Raw genomic sequence first — 12,806 nt, 5'->3', positions numbered from 1 at the left:
CCTGTGTTTTCTCCTTTCCCAGCACTGCATGGGCTTCCTTCCCTTCCCCTCGCACCCCCCCAACCCACCCACCCTTTTCGCACACCATAATATTTCTTCCCCCTCTTTTTCAGTGCACAATAAATGACTGCTGTTATGGACCGCTGGTAGACTGCATCAAACAGTATCCTATCCCATAAAATTTTAAGCCTGAAATTGACGAGGAGCTATTGAAGGGGATGAGATGTGTCTGGCTTCACCTGACATAAAAGTTCTGCTTCACAGAGGAAGTGTTTCATTCTGCCTGCCATCCCACTATCACCGATACAGGGGCTGGAAGGTGATGGAGGAAAGAGGAGGAGGAGAGGATAGACTGATCTAAATGCATCTCCATGTGCATGCAGTGGATCAGACCCAATGTTCTATGATACAAAAAAAATTAGCATTCATAAGCCTCATGGTGGTTGATGTGATCTTCTTTTGTTTGGTGTTTTATTTAGCCCAGATGATTTGAAATTTTATTATCATTACTGTATTTTGTTCTGATAATTCTCCTGCTGTTCAGCACCACGGAGAGTTCATCAGTCCAACTTTAATTATTCATTTTGATTGCACATTGGTTTTATTTTATTTATTCATTATGCAATTGTACTGCTTTAATTCCCGGTGTTTCCTCCTCCCTTTCTTTTCCCAGCTTCAAATACCCTCTCTATAGCCTTGACTATAGGGGCAGAATTGGAGTCCAGGCTATTTAGGGGCAAGCAGCTGTGTAGCAGACCAACTATTTCCTGGGGGAGGAGACTTATTTGAATGAGTCTACACGTGTATGTCTGTATGGTACTGTGTCTGTCCAGAATTTGGTGTGTGGTGGGGCTTGGTTGTTCTCTTCATAGCCAGTGAACCCTGTCCCATCCTGCCCTCCCTCCACCTCCCCCTTTTACCTTTCTTTGACCGTCCTCGTCATTGTCAACTTAGAGTCAGTCACTCCGCTACACAGAGTTCATGGGAACTGCCCCACTACTATCTGCTTTCAAAGAGCTCCATCCACACATAAGAGGGGTAGCTCTTAATGCATGTGTATCAGTCAGGAGATGCATTTATTAGAAGCCATTTTGAGTGATTAGTGTTTGTTGGGAAGTACAATACCCTTAGAACTTTTCTCTTGATCTCTTTGAGTAGGCAAGTTATGCATATATGATACCCACCCTTTCTGTGGCATCAAGCATCATGCATCCTGATGCAAAATGGCATCTATTCTATAAAAGCATTTTTCTTCAAAGATCTTAGAGGAATGAGTGGAGCAGCTAGTCCGGGCACTCTATGCATTTTGCCAAATTGGCATTTGTTTCGTCTTCCTCATTTACGTAATGCACTTTGGAGATTTCTTGTGAAAGCAGATTAAGGTCGACCTGAAAAGTCTGACTGGGCTCTCGCTATACATCGACATGAAGAGAAGTGGCTTTCACTTTGCATAGTAAGCCAATAGAGGAGAAAGGCAGATTCTTAACTTGATCTGATATTGGCATACACAAGCACAGTTGAGCTTGCATCACCTCATATTTGTGCATTTATGTTGTCACCTTATACATTTACCTGAAAGCTATAGGTACTAGTTATTTTGCAGATTGTGATCCACACAAGTCATAACTGCTTCTGAGACCGTAATCATTTGTTCAGAAAAAAAAAAAATCCATTATTTTCTTTAAAAAAAATGAAAAACATCTGCCAGTGCAGTGGGAATGTTTCAGCCTATTATGAATGTCTATCAACTTGTTTGAAGAACTTCATAAAATCAACTTTTGGAAACATAAGATAAGACACATAAGAATTATTCTTATGTGTCTTATCTTATGTTTCAGATACAGACGCACTTTATTTTCTTGAACAGTTTTAAACAAATTGTTGTATAACTACTCACCACTAGAAAATACTGCTGTTTCTCTACTGTGCGTGTGGAATCCTTGACTCTATTCTCAGCGCTATTGGCCAAGAGCATGAGGTGCTACTCTGTGACAAACTGAAGGAGAGGAACCTGTCCTTTCTGGGTAAGCCAATTCTTGACCTTCTCATCGCATGTTTCAAGTCACTTTGGCCGTGGCAGTGTTGCCTTTTGTGTAAGCTCAGTAAAGGAAGACCTGGACTTGACTGATGCAATGGATGTTATCTCTTATTGATTTGTCATCAAATATCCTTGGATGTTTATGCACCAGCCTACAATGAATATTTAAAGAATAAAAGCTTCAAAGGTAGCCCTTAATGTTTCATTAGTCAGAATGCTTAGTCATCTCAGGTTACTGCTGAGTAATTTATTTATTTTCAAAAATGGATGAAATAGGCTTGTTTCTGTTAACATAAACATACATAATATGATAATGCCATTAAGGGGATTCCTAATTTGCAATAGGTTTTGACGATATTACATGTTGAGAAACTCATAACAGGGTTGTGATTTCTAATATTTGAATCAGTTTTATTTTTGTAATCTTTTGTGGTATATTTTCCAAACAACATTGGCTTGTTCCAACAAGACCCCATTTATCCCATCATCACCATCCCATCACCATCCCCTAGGTCAGATGACTGATGAAGGATAAAAGTCATTCCCTCTGTCATTAAGACCATATCATTTATTTGGACCCCGAGTGCTGACCTTTCTTCAGGGCTGTACAGAGGACTGTTCTAAAACTGTCAGAGTTCGGGGGGCACGAGGGCCACTGAGGCAGCTTCCCCCCATCTGATAAATGGATTGGAAATAAGCTACCCAACAGCAGGGATGGCCCATTAATTTTAATCAAAGGTGATGTAAAAAGGCGATCAGAGCCACATGACAATGTCAACAGCCCAGTAGGAGAGAATAGAGGTCCCCGTCCTAACACACACACATGTACACCCACATTACCCCACCCAGGATGCCCCTCTGCAGGCCCCTGGCAGCCTCACTGACCTCACTCGGCTCTCTTTCTCCATCCTTGGCTGATGCTACCTCCTCACCATCACTGACACCGCCACCCTCCATCTCTCCTCAATTCCCTTCCATGCCCCATTAGTTGAGCTTGGCTGGAGACAAAGAGGCAGGCCTTTGGAACTGAATGACCTGGTCAGCCTGAGATTTAATGGAGAAATCAGGTGTTGTAGGGATAATGGCCGAAGCACGCCAGGAGTCAAGGACAATGGCTGCAGCGTTTGCAGGCAGAGGTCAGGCTTACAGAGGCTATAATGCCAACCTTGTCCTCTTGCTGTATATTTTATAAAGCGCTGCCAAACTGCAAACCGGGGAGCAGCTCTGTAACTGGGCTTTACGATTTTTTTGTGCAACGAAAGCGAATATGTGGCAGATGTAGTTAATGGTTTTACTGTGCTTGCTGTCCTCTACTGTTATTTCATCTGCTTTGCTACCATTGAAGGGGGATTTTGTTACCAGCACCTTGGTGAATGTGGTTAGGTCAGTAGCCTGTGATTGATGATCATACACCCGGCTGATTGCCGAATAGAACTTGTTCAGCGAAGAGTAAAACTTATTTCAAACAGTCAAATGTTAAAAATTCTGCCCTTTATCTCCTGTAGATGAAAACCAACTGAGAGCAATGGGCTATGACAAAACACCTGATATCATCCTGGAGGTTCCAATTGGTTAGTATTTGTATCATAAATGTCATTTTTTTATCTGAAATAACTGCTTCCTAAACCTAGGTGCCTTTTTCTCATAAAGCATCTTGCAATTGTGAAAACATTGTCATTTTAATTCCAGATCTTTAATTTTTTGTTATTGACAGGAGAGAGAAAAAACAAAAAAAAAAGCAAAAAATGTCATTGGCTCCTCTGGATCGTGCTTGTGTGGCTTTTGTGTCACCAGTTTTCTCAGTGTCGCTGTGTGTTTCTGTTTATGAAAAGCCGTGGAGGGACACATTGTACACTGGATTGAGAGCAAAGCCTCATTCGGAGACGACCACAGTCATCGCACCTATCTCAATGAGCAGTTCTGGAGCTACTGGAACAGGTGAGTCTACTTTTTTTTTTTTTTTTTCGTCCTTTCACCTCTTTTGTATTGTTTGCATTCGGTTTCATTTGCTTTATCTGAATTGACGATCTAATGTTGCAACTACGATTTTCCCAGCCCGCGTATTGTTTATAACTTCTCCCTTTTGACCACAAACCACAATCAGCTTTTCTCAGTAATATGAATGCAGCTCATATCTGTCTTACAACGCTAACCACTTCCTCCCTGGCATAGGCAACACTAACCCCAGACTTCCATATGGTACATGTGCACATCAGACTACTTCCACATCCACCCCTGTCACTGGAGCCCTTTAGAGCCTGAATGGCCTGCCTGTGAGCTTGATTGTTTTCCAGAGTACACATATTGTTTTCGAAGGAAAGCTGGGAAATGGGTGATTAATCCATTGCATCTGTTGTCATGAGAACCTCTGGACAGGAACAGGCCCTCGTGGTCTGACCCTGGGGGAACAGAAGTGTGTGTATGCGCCTGCATATGGATGTGTGCGTCTCAGTGCTAGAAATGAATCAGATGCACAACATACATACTTATTTCATGATCTCTTGAGAGAACACAGAGAACCGACTTATTTTGTTTCTCATCCCACTGCCAAAACATAAGGCTTACATGCGGGTTATAAGTTTGTCCCCCATTTTATTTAGTAATTAATGTGCTAGTATATAGTTTAAAAGCTAAAAATGTCATATAGTGTCCCAGCCAATCAATATATTGGATAGGACAGACTTTCACTATTTAATGTCAGCAAAAACTGTGATACGAAGTGTCACCAGCCATTATCCAAGCTCAGTACTCAGTGTTATAAAGGCTTCATTTCACACTGAATCAGGTAGAGCGACTTTTGTGTTGGGGCACAAACTGAGAAGAGTAAGGGTCGGTCACACATGGTCTTCACGTTCACTGCCTCCCACGACGTAAGGTTCCAGTCACCAAGTCGAAAAGTCGCCCCCCACCGCCTCCGTTTGCCTCGCTGTGGCCCCGGCCCCCCGTCAGCCATGACGGCCAGCTGACATGTTGTGACACGGTGCTGGAGGTTCCAGACCTCAGGCACAGCCGGACACTCTCTTTCTCTGTCTCTCTTGTTTTTGTTTTGCTGGAGCATTTACAGCACCAGATCAGGATCAGATTTCTGGATCTAGTGAGACCATGACACAGAAAGAGAAGCTGTTTACTATGAAATCATTTTCATGTGTGGTTTTGCATGCGTAGTTCCCCAACCTAAAATAATCCTTCTATTGTCTGCCTATCACTGATAAGATAGCAAATGATTTATTTACACCAGATTTTTCCCGATATAGATCACCTGTTTCCATTTAAAATAGGTTGTTCTATTTATTCTCTTGTAATTATAGCCTGCAGTCGTCACAAACTGGCCCAGAGTAAGAAACATAAATAAAGTAGTTAACTAAAATAAAATAAAAATGTTAGTCAGGTGTGGATGGGTGTAGTGTGATATACGCCAAAAAAAATGAAACGAAAAAACATAACACACCTACACCTATAATGGTTCAGTGTTCAGGAGATGTTATCGTTGCCTATAGAGGACTGACCTACTGATTTCACCCAGAAGCTGCAGGCAGAACAATTGTTTGATTTTTCAGGGAAAATGATTCATCCAATATCAGAGAGTAGTTAAAATGCTTGAGATGAGGTCAAGGTCATAATCAATGGTGTGTTTTATTTTCTCAGAGTAACGTAGCTTTATTTGGAAATGGTCTGCTTCCAGAAGGAAAATCACTGTCTTTTTTTTTTTTTTTTTTTTAGCCATTAATGACGTCAGGAACTAAAAGTCGCTGAGGTGTGAATTTAAAAAGGGCCAGTCTGATGGTTACCATTTTTTAGGCCTCATTAAATTCCTCTAAGAAAGTTGGTGAATGAAAAAAAAGGCTTTGTTTAAGCTCCAGAATAGTCCTAGACCATGGCTAATGAAATAGTACTTAAAGATCAGATGTCTCCTTGAATATTTCACTGTATAAGTCAATGTGCTTTTTTTTTATTTAGACTGAAGAAAATGGCATGAATCTGTCTTTGGTCCTCTTTGTTACTCCTGGCATTAGTTTACAGTAGGTCAAAATACCAGAATACTAACGGCTTGATTGGACGGTTAGGGTTACTCCGAGCCTTACATATCTGCTCTTGGGTGTCTTTCATTGATATTCACCGGGCGGCCTTGTCTGAGTGTATTAAGGAGCTGACAAAGTAGATCCCATCATGTCAGCCAGCAGCCCGGTCAGATAAACATTGTCATGTCAAAAAAGAAAAAATGTCAGTCCCTTCAGACCCTACCTTTTCCAGCACCCTTGTAATTTTTAATTGACATTTACTGCTGACATTTCCAAATGTGCTTCGTCTTTCTCTTATTGTTAGACCTAATGCGTTATCGTCTGATGTACAAAGGGTGTGCGCACATGTGCATATTTGTGTGTGTTTGCAAAGTGAAGGCGGTGAATTCGGGGTCAGCACTTTGTGGTCACAAAAACATAAACTCATAGAGAAATGGGGGACAGGAGAGTGATGGGGTGACATCATCCTGCTTTCACTTCTCATTAGTTGGTTTCAGTTTATGAGACAGGCCCTGAAGGGCTGATGTTTAGGGTGTTTGTCCATTCCTCAAACTCAGATTACAGTGCTTCACTCTAAACCTTTCAGTTTTCTTTTTGACTGCCCTTGGAATTGCGCGGCTGTGTTTGTAATTACTTCATTGCCCCTGATTGACATTTCCAGTGATTTGCTTATTTTTCATGAATTCCCTCTTTGCTTTAACTGAACTGCTTCACCCATTGCTTGTGTTAATTGTTCTTGCTTTGCCCTCAAGCATTGCAGAGTGAGCTATGGGGACATGTTTTTGTAGAATGGAGGAAAAAAAAAAAACATAACTAATTTTCTCTCCAAAGCTCTCACCAACAGCATTCATCATCCAAACAATAGTCTTGCCAACACACTAACCCCATAATGAACCCCTCTTCAGTGGAGTGAGGGGTAATGACGCTTCACCTACAATGCTCCCAAGAAAAAAGAGAAAAGGGACAAAAAAAAAAAGGAGAGAAAAACGGTCTTCTGCAGAATCAAACGCAGTGTTCAGGCCCAGTGCCTGGATGAGATGGCGAAGCAGCAGCTATTGGTGTCTTCCAGCCATCAATCTTAGCTGGTGGCGTTCCAGAGCCAGCGAGCCCTCTGCTCTGACGGATGTTCAGATAATTGAGTTATCCATCTCGCCCAACTATCAGAGTTGCATAAAAATTATTCACCTGCTGGTGAATATTAAACACATAATGAGCCTCTTGTGTGTTTTAGGAGAAGTGGGTAAGGTTAAACACAGCATGTAATGAAATATGGACCTTTGTGTGGTACCACCTTAACTGCCCCTTTCTTGATTATGGTGTACTTAAATAGATTATGGTTGGCAAAGTTCCTCCCATAACTCTCCAGCAGCTGCAGCAGCTAAAGTTCTGCCTTTTATTTGTCTGATTAGTTTAGCTTATCACACACATGCAGGAATCTGTCCAGATAATGACAAATATATGCTGACTCCCTCAATATTTGTGCACTTGAGTTATTGTGATGGATTCACAGAAATTCTGTAGAAATTGAGATTTGGGTTTTTGTCAATGTTTATTGCACAGCTGGGCCATGTTACTGTAGTGAACCCTGTCAGGTTTAGTTACTGCATGTGTTGCTGTGGAGTCCCTTGTAAAGGCTGCGTGTCTGAAATGGAGGGCAAAGGACACCAAAGAAGTTTTAATACTTGATGGATGGATAAATAGATGGATCTGTGGATCAAATATTGGTCCTGTGTGTGACTGTGTGTGGTAGCTCGCAGACAGAATCCTGTAAAAAATCAGTCAAAACATTAACACTACAGGCTTTCACAGCAAAGCACAGCCACAAAGCAAAACTTAGACGAAAATAGATAAAAGGTTTCCTGCTGAAGATGCTTGTCTTTTGCATCCTCCTCTCTAAGAAAGTCCACTCATTATTATTTTGTCAGGTTATGAGGGATCTGTGTGGCCCTTAATGGCCCTTCATGCAGCAGTTGTGTATCATAAAAGAATCAATAGAGTGAATCAGAATATGCTGTCCACAAAATAGCTTTTAAGCCTCAAAGCTACTCAGCGCTGTATAGCAAATTAAAAGGGTAAATGTATAGTCAAATACATGGATTCGGAGTCCGTTCTCTTCACTGTTCCCCATTTTCCCTCCCCCATTCCACCCCCAACCCCAACACAATGGACAGCCTCTGTGGAAGTGAGCATGAATGCCAGCGTGCCCCCCACCCAAAGTAAATCAGCTGTGAGATTCGTAAACTGTACATGTGTCAGAGTTGAAAATGTTAGCACTCTTAATGGAGGCTTGAAAAGGTTAGATCTGATAAAAAGCTGTCAGCCGTCCGCAAAAAATGATTTATAGCAATATAATGGGACAGTATGCCTCATTTCTCCCTCATTTGAAATGGGGGTTAAGACTTTTGGGTTTGCCATTATACATCATCTGGCTTGACCACTTGGAAATTTGTTGAGACTTGAATGCACGCACAGGCATTGTGTTTCATCTGGCTCTTTTGTTTTAGTGATTTTGTAAAATGTGGTTCATTTATGTCCTTCCATAATTACCAGCAGAAGATTCTCATGCTCCAAGGGAACATATTGATCTCCATTCAGCTCTGTTTTGCGCGAATGAGATCAGTGCTTGTCCTTTCTTGTAACACTTTTTTGCTGCACATATTCGAAGCAAAACTACAATTAATGAGGAAGTCGTAATTCTCAAGACTCGCCAGACTGTTCCTACAACATCACTAATCTGCTCGCTGACACATTGGCTAATGAATAGACAGAAATCTGATTTATGTGGTGTTTTATGTTAGTTGACACAGCTGCAATTAGACATCTTGAGTTCTTTGTGAACTTTTTCCAATTACATGTGGGACCGGATGCTGTAGATTTTGCAGCTGAAATTGCATGGTAATTCTGTTATAGCCTCAGAACCGTCAATCCACTTGAGACATCAAATTAATTTTTTGATTCAAGATATTGTACGTGGTCATCCTTTTTTAATGGACATGTCCATCATTTTTGTAGAACTTTCCGAAGAAGTGGCAACAGGAATGCTTAATTAGTAGAGTGTAATGACACGATGTGTAGACAACCCTTATTGAATTCATCTGAAAAAAGTTTTTTTTCCTCTCTAGATCCTTACATAGGCAGATAGGTTGTTTTTATGTATGTCGGCATAAATAGAAATTAGGCATTTGCTCATATGTATAAATACTTGCATGTGCATATAGAGTGTACCTATACGTGTTTAACGCAGGTGTACCATAAGAGTAATATACAGTAAGCCCCAGCAGCAGCAGCAGGGCCATCATAGAGGCAGAGGAGATAGGGGATGTCACCTGAGAGAGGGCGCCCAGAGGCCGTGGCAGCTGCTGATCCAATGAGGCCGGACATTACAGGGCCGTCCCCGAGGACAGGTACTGGCGCTTCTGGGGTGACGATGTGACACCTCCGAGACCTGTGCCCTGCCATACTTTACCTCAGCTCCCTCTCAGAGATGTGCACAACAAAGAAAATTCCATCACCATAGTGGCCTTTAAAAAATAACTGTTTGTACTATAGTCATAATAATGCAATGTATGATGCGACAAATATGTGAATGGCTGCTCCTCTGCAGATAGCAGTTCCAGTTTCTTACTGCATATAGGCTTTTCTATTATGGTGTTGATGAGGTGGCTTTTCAGGGTAACGAGGTTTAAAGGTCGTGGAGTTTTTATGTACTTAAAATGAATGGAAAATTCTAGTTTTTTGAATGCACAAATATCAGTTTTCCTGGTAAAGCCTAAGCACCTCTGACATTGCCTTCCTCCTATTTATAGTTATGGATACCCCATGCAGTGCAGGAACGTGGCCTCTTTTATTGTTTCCTTTGTTATGACATCCTCTCTTAGAATATTCCTTAGCTAGAAAAATAGCTATCCACAATGGTGGTTCCTTTAGGGCTTTGCAAGTGTTTGTTTTAGGGCACATCAGCACACACAAGTGCAATTCTGGCCCCCAAAGCACAAGCAACTTGGAATATTAATGGCAAATGACAAGCCGGCTCTGATGCTTCAAGGATTTCATGCTTTTAAGGATGCACATTTGGGTGCATTGTTTAAGGCGTCTGGGGAGTAATCCGCACTCTCAGGTCTCCAGCAGCCTCAGGATTTAGCTCTGGTTAAGCCTCCATGTCTCCTATTTATTTTAGTCGGGTTGTATGTGTGCATTATCCAAATTTGTCATTTACCATTGAGTGTGAGAACAGCTTTGACACGGCCGCTGTGTGTATAAACGAGGAGCGGGACAGAAAGCGGCACCCCTGCGATACATATCCCTCCTCCTGTCTTTCTGCTTGCCTGTGACACTGTGAGATGGAGAAGAAAGCCTCAAGTAAAATGGGCTGCAAGCATGTCTACTCTATGAATTCCTCTTTTGCTATGGAACTTTTTTCAAGATGAACGTACATTTTTTTGTCAGCTTTCACGATGTATGTCATCAGAATTACAGAGACACCCTTTTTTTTTTTTTTTCTCACTCATTTTCTCAGTCTCGCTGCCCCCCCCCTTTTCTTTTTTCCCCTCCACAGTGACCTTGTGGGTTTCATTCCAGGAGGAAGTCAAGAGCATTTGTCAAACACACAGAGAGTAGTGGGCAAGGATTAGAAAGGCTTTTTGTAAAACTCAATCTAACAGGAGAATTTCGATAGCTGCCTGACCCCCAAAAGACATTCAGGTCTACATTACACTTAGTGTGTAAACTTGGAGCATTATTTTTTTGACACGGAGAAAGCCTATACAAATAGATTGTGCTCACAGTACATGATGCTCGCTATGTCTCAAAGTCCTGTGTGTGCCTGCACATCTGTAGAAAGTTACTGAGCAATACCGGGGAAACAGGAAGAGGATTTTAGGGATGTTTGTTGTCATACAAAGTTTGTGCTCTTGTATTTCTCTGAATATTTTTGCTAAATCTATCATAAAGGCTAAAGGTAATTTAAGAGGATTTTTACATACAACATATTCTCCCCACGTACACGAGCACGTTTAGGATCGGCAGACATAAAGCTACAAAACAAATATGTATTGCTTTTTAGGACCTTTGGTTCATGAAGCCTTTTAAGTATTTAATTTCATGCACCTCCACAGCTGCTTCCAAACCATCTTAATGCTGCCCAAACTAAAGGGCTTAAATGCGTCTTAACCTTTCTGTAGAAGGGGATGAAGGAGGCCAGGAGTCATCAGACGCATCCTCTAGTGTCCTCCCAAGGCCTAAGGAGAGCACTGGACCATGAGTCCTGTGGCCTGTCACAGGAAATGAATGAGACCAAAAAAAGCTTTGAAGAAAATGACTCATTCTTAACTTAAAAAAAAAAATGAATGAGAACAATTTGCTCTTTTGTTTTTCTATAATTCAATATGGTCTGACATTGTGTTTTAAGGAATGACATTAGGTGTAGAGAAAGTGGGCTTTTATTTCTCCATGTGCCACATGGATAGAAGAGGAATGCATATTTTAGTTCTGGATGTGCAACTTCATGACATGGCAAGTGTTTAACAGCTTTTAATGGAGGATTAAGATTTCTTTGATGTTTTTCCCTCTTTTTTTTCTATTGATTTTGTTAGGTTGACCTGTCTCAGTGCAAGAATTGCTCCATGTATAGTATAGACTACTGGTGCTCATTTTTAATTGTATAGTAAAGGATTTAATTGAACCTTTTAAGTGCTACTTTGTTTTAAATAATTGGTCTTTTACATGCTACAAATTAATGGTTTACCGTAGCCAATTTATCTTAGCTTTAATTTATATGTTGGTCTGCAATGCCTTGTGTATTTCTGGGCACAAGAATGGTAAACACTTTTTTTTTTTTTTCTCAGACCAAAAATAAATAGAATATTTTTACCAAATGACAGCCAAGAAAACAATGCTTCATATTTCTGCCTTTGTGTTTAAAGAGCAGCTCTGTGTGTACCAGATAATGTGCTGGTACTCATGGTCTGTGGAGGCCCATCAGTCACTGTGTGGAGCTGGTCGCTTGTGATAAGTGGTTCCTTATAGATAACCTAGACAGTAGGCTTCTTTTTATAGGCTCACTGTCCCTCACATAACCTTGTTTTTTTGTTTTGTTGTTTTTTTTTTTTCTTTGTAATACCACCCATGCTTATTTTCCTCCTTTACAATGATTCCAACCCTCTTTCAACTTTCAGACTTCTTTCTGTTCATGTACATCTTTTCTCAGTCTTCTCAGTCAAGTAATCTGGAAAAACACAACCTATCGGAAATGCAATCTCAAACCAAAGATAGACACACACGTGCATACACTTGAGTTTGTGGTACTTGTAGTTTTCAGCGTGGAGTGCTATCCTTGCTCTGTTTGACCTCTGTGTGTATTGACTGCAGAAAAGATCCTGATAAAAAGCTTCTGGTGATTTATACCTGCAACAAAGCTTTAGAAATGTGGGAAATAGTTACCCCTTTTTTTCTTGTGACTTCCTCAGCTTCTTCTCGACAGCGCATTAAATAAAAGATGCGATTTTACAGAATATAATACGCTTCACCAAAACACCAATCAGTCTCTGCGTCTGTTCCTCAATAAATGACGTCGGTACGCTGTGTTGAATTTGTGCCTATCAATTTTAGTTACAACGTTATTTTTACATTTATCATTCGCCATGTGACCTCATCCACCTCCCAAAATAATGTTGATATATGGTTTGAAGTGTTTGTTTCGATATGTAAGACCTATATCTGATTGTACCTCATGGCAGTCATTTTGATTGATG

General features: G+C 40.9%; 1 protein-coding gene across 1 annotated transcript in view; it reads left to right on the top strand.

The window, feature by feature from the left end:
- Window positions 1-12,806, top strand: part of cdin1 (CDAN1 interacting nuclease 1) — a 55,613-nt gene that overhangs the window by 23,062 nt on the left and 19,745 nt on the right. Inside the window, exons 9-12 of the mRNA XM_087175840.1 lie at window positions 114-163; window positions 1,957-2,024; window positions 3,544-3,609; window positions 3,871-3,976. Of these exons, the coding sequence (XP_087031966.1) occupies window positions 114-163; window positions 1,957-2,024; window positions 3,544-3,609; window positions 3,871-3,976 (290 nt within the window). The remainder of the gene's footprint in view (window positions 1-113; window positions 164-1,956; window positions 2,025-3,543; window positions 3,610-3,870; window positions 3,977-12,806) is intronic.

This window comes from Seriola lalandi, unplaced genomic scaffold (assembly GCF_002814215.2).
Source record: "Seriola lalandi dorsalis isolate HSWRI2012SDOR001 ecotype SW California unplaced genomic scaffold, Sedor1 jcf7180002054508, whole genome shotgun sequence".
In the NCBI taxonomy this organism is placed as follows: Eukaryota; Metazoa; Chordata; class Actinopteri; order Carangiformes; family Carangidae; genus Seriola; species Seriola lalandi.
This window is presented reverse-complemented; position numbering and strand designations above follow the sequence as displayed.